This window comes from Opisthorchis viverrini (assembly GCF_000715545.1).
Source record: "Opisthorchis viverrini unplaced genomic scaffold opera_v5_115, whole genome shotgun sequence".
NCBI classification, from domain to species: domain Eukaryota; kingdom Metazoa; phylum Platyhelminthes; class Trematoda; order Opisthorchiida; family Opisthorchiidae; genus Opisthorchis; species Opisthorchis viverrini.
Genome location: NW_008751773.1, coordinates 979416 through 989582, shown reverse-complemented (window position 1 = coordinate 989582; position 10167 = coordinate 979416). Strand labels below are relative to the sequence as shown.

Below are 10167 nucleotides of genomic sequence, written 5' to 3'. Positions count from 1 at the left end.
GAGTAAGTCACTGTACTGCAATGGCCCGATTAATATCTTTATCGAGAAGAGCTGAGTACCGCGAAGATTCACCGCGACGCAGCGCAGAGCTGCCACAATTCTATAGAAACATCATACCCATGACCCAAGCCCAGGAACAAATTAAACCTCTCTCGTGAAGTTTATTAAAACCAACATGCCGACAATGATGAATCACTCAGCCGCAGCTGCAGTCGCATTACCAGGAGCATCTCCACCCTGCCTTTTCACTCCGGAAACGACGTCATCAATGCGCAACAAAAGGATCGCAGTCTACAAAGAAACCGTGAGCCAAAACTACTACTTACTTCGACTGCTGTTTTGAACGTTTGGGCTTTGACTACAAGAGGATCCCAAACGTTCAGTTGTTTCATATCAGCCAGTTGTCCCGTGGTTCCATCGACACCTAGAGTCCAATACCTGGCCGGATCAATCGCATGTCGTGCACGCAACTCCGTTATTAAACGCAGTACATTTGCACCACAATTCTTCGCCAAGGTTCGTGGAATCACTTCAAGGGCCTGGGCCATCGCCATATACGCCATTTGCTGCACACCGGAGACGGCCAACTTGGCTTTTTCAGCAAGCACCTGACCAAGTGCCATTTCAATGGCACCACCACCCGGCACCAGACGTTGTTCCAACATGACATTCCTAGCGACATTCATTGCATCTTGCAGATTGCGCTCCACTTCGTTGAGAACATCTTTACTGGCACCGCGCAACAAAATGGTACATGCCTTCGGATTCTAAGGAGGTTAGCAAACCCTCAAATAACTTACTTTACACTTGGTGATGAAGGTGAAGTACTCATCTCCAATTGTCTTAACCTCGAAAAGACCTGCTTGAGTACCAATGTCTTCTTCCTTAATCTCTTCAGTCCGACTAACTATTGTGGCTCCCGTTGCCCTAGCAACGCGGAAATTGTCAGTCTTTCGCAGTCGCCTTATAACAGATATCCCAGCTTTGGCTAGGAAATGTTGCGCCAGGTCACTGACACCTTTCTCTGTGATGACAACATCAGGCTTGTGTTTAATGATGCTGTCACACATCTCCTTGATGTTTGCTTCTTCGATTTCGAGAGCCCGCCTGGAAATATGCCAATAATTCAATGTGAACGGGAACGTACGTGAAATCCTTTTCGGCAGTGATTTCGATTGATGTTTGGCTTTCACCTTTTTTATACTCCAAATTACAATCCAGAAGTAAAATACGAGGATTCTCGATCCGGCGCGACATGCGGGGATGAACTACGTCTTTGTTAAACATAACGCCATCCATCACTACGGAATCCTCTATGGACCCTCCAGGGATCTAGCAGCAGTCAGAGGGAAAACAAATGCGTACCTTTTCAACTTTGGCGTATCGCTTTATATCGATTTCTTTGCGGCCATCAACCTCGATGCTAACAGTTTTTACGGCATCCAGTGCAATTTGACAAGCCAAGTCAGACCACTGATTGATAAATTTGGTTCCCACACAGCTCTTAATGATGGTGTACATTTCCTCCTTGTTGTTCGAGTCCACAGGAACACTGAAAATTTGACAGGCTGCAAACAAACCCTACCTCAAACGATCATGCAATGCGGATAACATGTCATCCAAACCTTTCCTAAATGCAGCAATTATTTTAGTTGGATGAATCTGTTTCTCCAAACAAGGTGCAGCCACAGCCAACATCTCTCCGCCTAGAAAGCGTTAAGCAAACAGTTGACGATTACCGAGTATAATGACCGAAGTTGTGCCGTCACCAACCTCTTCATCCTGAGTTCGTGCGATCTCTATCATTGACTTTGCAGCAGGATGTTCCACAGTTATCTAGGACAGATAGATACTTGTAGTTAGTGTGAGATAAGATCAGGTAAAAAAAACTTGGTCGAGTCTTCGAACAGGCCTACCAACATTTGTTATTCTGAATCCTTCACAGATGGAGTAAATCGGTGTTTGACTTCGGTTCAGCAACAAACGTACAAATAGCATGTAAACAGCACATACAAATACTGAACTTAGTTCAAGCTGACACAGACAGACATCACAAAAAACCGCAACCGTAGTTCACGCTTACAGATTTTCCCACCAATACTGATTTCGGCCAAAGTTCGTCGCCATACGCGTATCCTTTGTTGTTCGAAATAAATGTGACGACAGGCAGGATGGACAAATGACACATTCAAGGTATGGAGACACTTATCTAACCTCTCAAAACTGAGTGAGCAGGACGACAGGTAGCATTTTTATCAAATTTGCGCATTTCTGGCTACATCGGGCGTACAGTTAACAAAAAACAAAAAAAAACAGGATAACCGTCCAAGTCAAACGCATTTATTGGTATCCGAAACATCCGAAGGCCAGTCTCAGTAGCTTGAGTCTATCACATCAACCGATTTAGGCGCATTTAACCGGCCTTTGTGGCATTAAATTCAATGAGTTTACCACCGGAACAATTTGCAAAGATCATTACCACCTACTTGATTTTTGGATTCGGGGTCAAGGATATGGACCTCCTTAAGGAGCCAAACCAGATTGGGCTGATTACTACTGAGTCATGAGGTAAGTTGATACGGGCATATGAAAAACAGATCACATCCCAAGCATTGCCCGGAAGTCGCTGTTTGGAAGTGGACTGAAGTCCGGTCATCTGTCTGACCCTTCTTATCCGTGATCCTCCGCGCCTACATTTTTCTACTCCTTTCCCCTCTATGGTTCTGTTTCTCTTAGACTTTTCAATTTAGCACACCGGCAGCCATCAGGTTTCGTTTCTTGTTTCAATTGCCGTTTACCTCTTCCCTACCCAACATTCACACTTCTTTACCCAGGTGCGTTCAATGAACCTGATCAAAGCGTCTACACGACATATCCTTGCTGTTGTTACCATGTTTCGCAGTTGTCAATCCCTACATTTATATACATATATACAAAGAACTTTTTCGGTTTACATGTTTCCTGTATCTGATTTGCCACCCACTAACCATGAGTATGGTGGTCTTTATCCAGGGAAGGGGTCTCTACCCACAAAAAACCAAGACGATTACTCTCCGCTTCAATTATTATCCTTTGCCTCAGATCACGGTACACACGCAACTTTTGCCTTACGTTTCTGCCAGTAATATGTGCTTGGATCGGTGAAATTCAAGTTTTCCCGGCTAGGTGGGGACGGAGCACCGTAAAAACTCATCTACGACGAAGGGTAAACTGATTCAGCTTTGCAATCGAGAATAATGTTTTCAGTGTTCCTTTATATCACCCCCCCACCTATTTTATGGCAGTTGAACGTTAGTAAAACTCGGAAAATAAAGATTTCATACCGTCAGTGCTAAGAGGCCGCAGAGCACTGTCTTGCGTCTGTTCCATCATTTTTGGGGATTATCGGCAGTGACCATATCACGAAACACGCAGAAAGTTTCGAACCCGTAACCTATCTGATAGCGGTTGAACACTTAAGCGTTTGGCCAGGAGTGGCTAAGCACTAGCGTGATTAGCTCTCACTTCGACAGAACGTGGAAAAGAAGGATGAGACCATATATATTGTTATCTATTGTTAATCTTCATTCACCACTCCGGTTTGATAACCACCTTATGTGCGAGTATTTCGTATAACTCCTTTGGTACTAAATGACCGATAAAATGGGAACCATGTTCGTAAATGCGTTACATGGTTGCTACATCAGATGATGGATTTTACAGACAGACTAAAGGTCAACGTAACATTACGTCATCTGCTGTCTGGAGGGACAAAGGTTTGTTTCTGCTGACTGGACCTTACCGTGGTGTGGCGTTTTGTGTACCTCGGCGGCCCATTGAGCTATACTGGGGGTGTCAGCGCGACACTCACAGAATCTCATACCAGGTTGGTCCATGGGCAGAGGTGTGACGAACACAGACTCCTGGCCATCCAGGTTAGGGGTTGTAACATTTATGGCGCCCTGTTCCGTAAAAATGGTGATGTACTTGCATTTCCAGCCCAACAAGGCTGCCTTGAGGTTAGGCTTTTGAGCCAAAGGCTTTGGTTGAGAAAATTAATCGTCCTCCTGTCTAGGTGTGAGCACCTTGGCAGTACCCAGGCCCTTACAACTATGACATTTAGAGAAAATTAATCGTCCTTGCCATATCGGCCGTCGTGTGTCATCAGCCAGGTCGCCTTACTTGCTGCATACAGCAGGTCGGGTAAGCGAAAACATGCTACTGCTGATGTCTCCCTTCTTACACTTTCACGTTTTCCTTCTTCCACCATCCCCGCTCAAATCTGAATATTTTCTCCGCATGTCCCAGCTCTAGGACTGACCGTTTCGCTCGCCCTGTATTACACTCAGCTAGCAGCTTTTGTGCGTCCGAGTTCAGCCACAACCCTAAATACTTCGAAGTTTGTTTCCAAACCCCGAAAACCTGTCTACTTAGCCACCTTCAGTGTTCGCACACTGAAGCAAGCACGTCAACAGGTGGCCCTTGCGCGTACGCTGGATTCCCTCTGTATTGATGCATGTTGTCTGTCAGAAACAAAGACGCAGGACGCAAGTACTTGACCGAAGTGACTGAACCCTCGCTCTCTTCTAGGTTCCGGCTGCACACTTTCGATGATGCAGAGGCCGCTACAGCTGGATATGCTGGGGTGGGTATTGTATTGAGCGAACAAGCGGAAGCGTCTCTGTTCGACTGAATACCCGTTGATAGTCGCCTCTGTGCGGTTCATTCGGCAACATCTATGAGAAAACCTAGAGGAAGTGAGGTCCATCACACCTTGTTTATTGTGTGTGCTTACGCCCCAACTAACTGCAGCTCTGAATCTGCCAAAACAGTTTCTATGACACTCTAGATGCCCTTCTACAACAGGCTAAAAGCCCAGATAGCACTGTGGTTGTTGATGAGTAGGTAGACAGCGCTGCTGATGCCCGAGTGGGTGGTCGACTTGGGTTGGACACGAGACGCACGGAAAACGGAGAACGCTTACTTCAGATGTGTGCCGATCACAGACTGTTCCTTTGTAGTACGAATTTCCAAAACAGCGAAAACCGCTTGACAACGTGGTGCCCACCAACAAACCAGCGCCGAATCCAAATAGACCACATCGCCGTCAGCTATCGGTGGCGAAGGTTGATCACCACCTGCCACTCCTTCTGGAACACCAGCGTGGACTCTGACCGTGAACTTGTACGCTCTGCCTTTAACTGCGCTTTTCAAACGTACGCAAAACGCACACACCCCACTTAGTCATTGAGAAGCTAATGGACCTAGAAATCAAACGAAACTATCAGAACCAGCTCCTCGAACACCTGTCGGAGGGAACGGTGCCGCATATAAACGGCCACTAGGAAGAAGTACCCAAAGCAATACTCAAAGCCGAGATGTCTGTTTACGGTACAACCCAGCCAAACTCGTCCAAACGTTGGATCTATGGTAGGACCGTGTCTTTTCTGGAGACCCGGCGACAGATTCCTCCTGACCGTCACCACGACTCCACCCGGCGTACCATCCGACGCCAGGTGAATCTGAGTGTCCGCGCAGGCCGAGAAGCTTGGTGGACCCGAAAGGCCGAAGAAACGGAAGATGCGAAGAATGCTGGAAACGTTCGCAAGCTGCTCCACTTGATTCGTTCGACTGGTCCTCGGAAACCTCTTGTCAGCGGAATAACCAGACCGAAATGGCTCCCTGATCTGCAGCAAAGCAGAACGTTTGGACCGCTGGGAACAGTACTTTGAACAGCAACTCAGGTGCTACCTCCAATCCAGAATCCTGGCCTTCAACATAAAGGTGGACCGTGAATATGGAGCCGCCTTCAGTCTCAGAAGTGTCCGAATGCATTTCTCTACTCAAGCGTTATCGTGCTGCTGGTCCTGACGACCTTCCACCTGCCCTTTTCAAGGATGGCGGTCGGTTCCTCAGCTAGTGCCTGTCTAGCCTGTTTGGGTGTATTTGGAAGGAGACCGTACAGACAACTGGGGTGAATCGATAGTAGTGCCCATTTTCAAAAAAGGGTACTTGCAGTGAATGTAGTAATCACCGAGGTGTTAGTTTGACTCCCGTTGTGACCAGGCTTTTGGCGTCACTGATTCTTCGATGTCTTACGGTGGCACGCGAACCCTTCACTAGTGAGAATCAAGCGGGATTTCGACCGGGTAGATGCTGCGTTGACCACATATTCACACTCCGTCAGGTGTTGGAGCAACGCCACATGTACGACCCACCCACAATCTTGGTATTCCTTGACTTCAAGGGTGCGTTCGGATCTGTCGATCGATCGGTGCTGTTAACTACACTTGCTCAGCAGGGTATGTCCCAGAAGTTTGTAAACATAATCCGATCCCTGTATTAACATCTGGGCGGGTAAGTGTATGGTGGGCTCTTCAACAAAGTGGTCAGACAAGAATTTCCACTCTCTCCATTCTTGTCCAACTTCATCATTGATGAAATAATGAAGTGAACGCTGGACGGTCTTCAAAATTCTGGTGTTCTAATTGTTTCTGGTGAGAGCCTTGTGCGCAGATGACATCGCATTCATCTTTGAAGACCAAAGCGAAGCACAACTCTGTTGGAATAAACTGACCGCCATCATACCATCATACCATATGCGCCTTGCACCTTAAAATGCAAAGTCCTACTTCAGAACGTGCCATCAGTGTCAACACTGATGCTGCTGTTTTTGACGATGATGATTGACGCCGAGAGATTTCCTTAGATGACAATCAAACTAATCTTGTGGGGCTTCTGAGTACGTGCTACAGAACCCACTGAGGGAGTTAGGCGACAAAAATTACCATTAGGATGGCAGTCAGGCGACCAATACTCCAGCGGTTCGATGCCAGAAGAGTGACTTCTGTACCTGTTTGATACGAATTTCACGGGGCACCAAACCAGCCTTCCATAAACACTGACGTCCTGAAAAGCCTCAAGCGCTTTGCTCAGAACAGATTAGCTTCCATTTCTTGCAATGTCTCTAGTCAAGCGAATGGGATCTCGGGCCCCAATCCTGAAAGGTGGACCGCACAAATAGCACTCAAACTCCGTGTAATCTCCTTCATGCCCTTCTGCCAAGTCATACATTTTCTAGCTCCCAGTTTTCGCCGTCCTGAAGTAAACACGAAGAACAGTAGGGTAGCAGGTGCGCACAAGTGAATGCTATTATATTAGACATCTGAAAACAATAGGTAGTTCCAACAATTTGATACGAATGTTACTGGGTGGGACAGTCGCTGATTATGCTTACTGGGCCTTGAAAGTACGTTCGTCCTGGATTCCCTTCCAACTCGAAAACCCAGCCATTTTATAAGAGCGCAGCTCCAGAGGTCAGACCTTCAGTGTGCCCTTCGACACCAAGTACCCGTTCTTTGCGAACGACTGTCGGTGCTCACTCATCACGAAATAATAAATTGGCGACACTAGTGCCATATCTGTTTTCAAACACCTGCAATCAAGTGAAACGCTGCACCAGATGGTTTTAGAAGTCTTCAGGTCTTAACGTCGTTAAGCTCGGTGTTTCAGAACTCCTCTCATTAGGGGACAGCCACGCAAAAACTAAAAAAGAGCAGTCAAAAGAAAAAGTGGCGTGCCAACGGACGCAAATTAATCGCACTTTGAAGCGACCTAGGGTTAGTTTCAACGTCCTGTGTGGTAAATTCACATGAAAAACACCATTTCTTACCAAGCAACCAGCGCTTCCAGTAATACTGCGTCTTCAAAAAAGACAAGCCATAAGCCAACACAAAACATCCACTGACAGTCGACCCCTATGGCCGGCTAGTTAGCTGATTAGTGAGCAAGAAATAATACGGTTTAATCCACTTGGAGTTCACCACTTGCTGCCAGGCACCAGCAGGCACAGTATAAGACGTTTATTCTCGTGGAGTCAGGAAGAATAATGTAAGAACCAGCTGCGATCCTAAGCTTACTTTGTGGAGAAGCACTGCATCTGTCGTACCGACTGCATTACATGAACAGGCTTGGTGCAACCAAGTAGATCAAGCTGTTGAGTATGAAACAGCAGCGAAGTTTCTGGAACAAAACTTGCTTGTTGCCTTATAGGTCGAGCTTTCAAGCGCCTAAACTCAGCCTCAGAAACTGGCATCATCAACCTTCAGTCTCCTGTTTATTCATCTAAGTGGGCGAGATGGCCCAAGTGGTTAGAGCGCGAATTTACTGACCGGAGGGTCCGTGGTTCGAATCCGACCTCCGCCACTCGCTTCCCCTGTCTAGGCTTGGGCAACCTGGCAGTATCCCAGCCCTCGTGCTTCCTTCGGGGAGCATGGCAGCTAGGCACCGGAAGGGTGCTACAGCTGAACGCTTTCTTTCATCTAAGTGGAACTGGGGGCAAGATGCCTCAGTGGTTAGAGCGCGAATTCACTGACCGGAAAGTCCGTGGTTCGAGATCGACTTCTGACTCTCGACTTCCCCTGTCTAGGCTTGAGCAATCTGGCAGTATCCCAGTCCTCGTGCTTCCTACTGTTGACATGGTAGTTAAGCATTGAAAGCGTGTTGCAGCTGAGCGAAATTAAACTGTGGCATCTGGACCCCTTTCCATGGATGATTACGCGTAATTCAGCCCCGTCTCAATTCGCCATTCCATTAATTTGACATTTAACGGTGAACATAAAGCCTCGTAAATTCGCCACTCAGTTAATTTGTGGACATTTTGTGAATTGCATTGGTCTTTGTCATGTAAGTTAAGCTACGTAGATCAGTTCGTTAAGCGCCGAATCCAAGTATCCAGAAAAATGACCTGATTTGCGATATCGCATAACGTGCTACTTTTCATTTTACGTGTCATCACATGACTAGATGAAAGGACACCGTACTGCTGCCCACTTTAAACGGCAATTGGATGGACGTCTCATAATGACTACTGCTGGTTGACTGTAGCTGCGTGATTACATGCCGGCACGAATCATGCCAAATTTGGACAGCGATTTGTACATGGTATTTACTGTCGTCCTGACGTTATATTGGCATGAACCTGAAGAATATTCACCGCAAGGGGTAACAGCGCCACTTACAATTCCATCTAAATAAAACCGTCAGCGCTGAAAAAACCGGAAGCTGATGGTTGGACAAACAATGGTAACCAGGAAGTTCATATTTTGCGGAGAAATCTGAATAATTGGATACACGAAAACGGAAGTGTTTTTTCAGTTTTAGAGGCTGCAATATTTGCGTTGCAGAGAGAACCGATTCACACCTGAATCAGCGACCAGTTACCGAGTTCCCAGTTCTGCGTACTAGTGTGATGCGATAAGTCCTTACAGTCAAGACATCAGTGTTGATACTTGCAGCTGAATTTTCAATCCCTCGTGGTAATCGGTGTTATGGTGATTGTGCGGTTTTGGTTATTTTCTTATGTCAAACCACAGTCTCACACGTATAAATGTCGATGGTAGTTCATCTCCTGACTGTCACTTATCGTTTACCGGTTAAAGCACTGTGAACCACAGGCTAAAATGTTGTCCCAAACCCCACAGTGCAGCGTCCTACAAGCTGCCTTCCCCGAGGACATACATCGTCTACGGAAGGAGACAACCACAGCTGCATACTATGCCGAAACCCTGTTCATGACACTTCCGAGTAAGCATAAAACCGTTGGGTTCAAGATCAGTCGCTTCCTGGTCCGGGAGACTGCATCTCGTTGGACTCAATGCATAGTTCGGCCAATTCGATCGAGGTCTTTTTGCAGACAGTGGTGTTATAGAACCGGGAGGTTTAAGGAAACTGGAGGAGGACACAGTCGAGAATGTATACAAACTATTTCGGTCAATCCGTACAACCAGACCCTGAAGACCAATTTTGGTGAGTTAGTCAAGCATCACGTTGGAAGTATGTTGTAATAAAATCCATGGATTAGGCCGAGGGTCGGAATATGTCCAACAGTTTAATTGGTCCTATAGACCTGAATTTGAAGAGTCGATTCGCTATAGTCTTGAAACACCACAGGACCGTCGACCCAAATGAGAGTGCACTGGCACTGGTCAAAGGTGACAACACTGTGCGTCATTCTGAACTTGTCCCATGTCAAAAGCACGATCAATGCACCCCTTGCCATACTTGCCGCATTGGGTTGCATCGATCTTAATTGCGACTAGTTACTGGAATCCAGTCCAGTAACGTGCTTTCAGCCCTGGGGCTGAGTGGAAATCCCACAATACAGGTACCACGATCAACTGCATGAGA

General features: G+C 46.7%; 1 protein-coding gene across 1 annotated transcript in view; it reads right to left on the bottom strand.

Annotated features, from left to right (window-relative positions):
• Positions 1 to 223: 223 nt before the first annotated feature.
• Positions 224 to 10167, bottom strand: part of T265_13906 (hypothetical protein) — a gene marked incomplete at both ends in the record, with an annotated part of 37827 nt that continues 27883 nt past the window's right edge. The window contains 7 exons of the mRNA XM_009171074.1: positions 224 to 291; positions 327 to 767; positions 801 to 1107; positions 1148 to 1332; positions 1366 to 1552; positions 1586 to 1706; positions 1740 to 1836. Coding sequence (XP_009169338.1) covers positions 226 to 291; positions 327 to 767; positions 801 to 1107; positions 1148 to 1332; positions 1366 to 1552; positions 1586 to 1706; positions 1740 to 1836 — 1404 coding nt within the window. The remainder of the gene's footprint in view (positions 292 to 326; positions 768 to 800; positions 1108 to 1147; positions 1333 to 1365; positions 1553 to 1585; positions 1707 to 1739; positions 1837 to 10167) is intronic.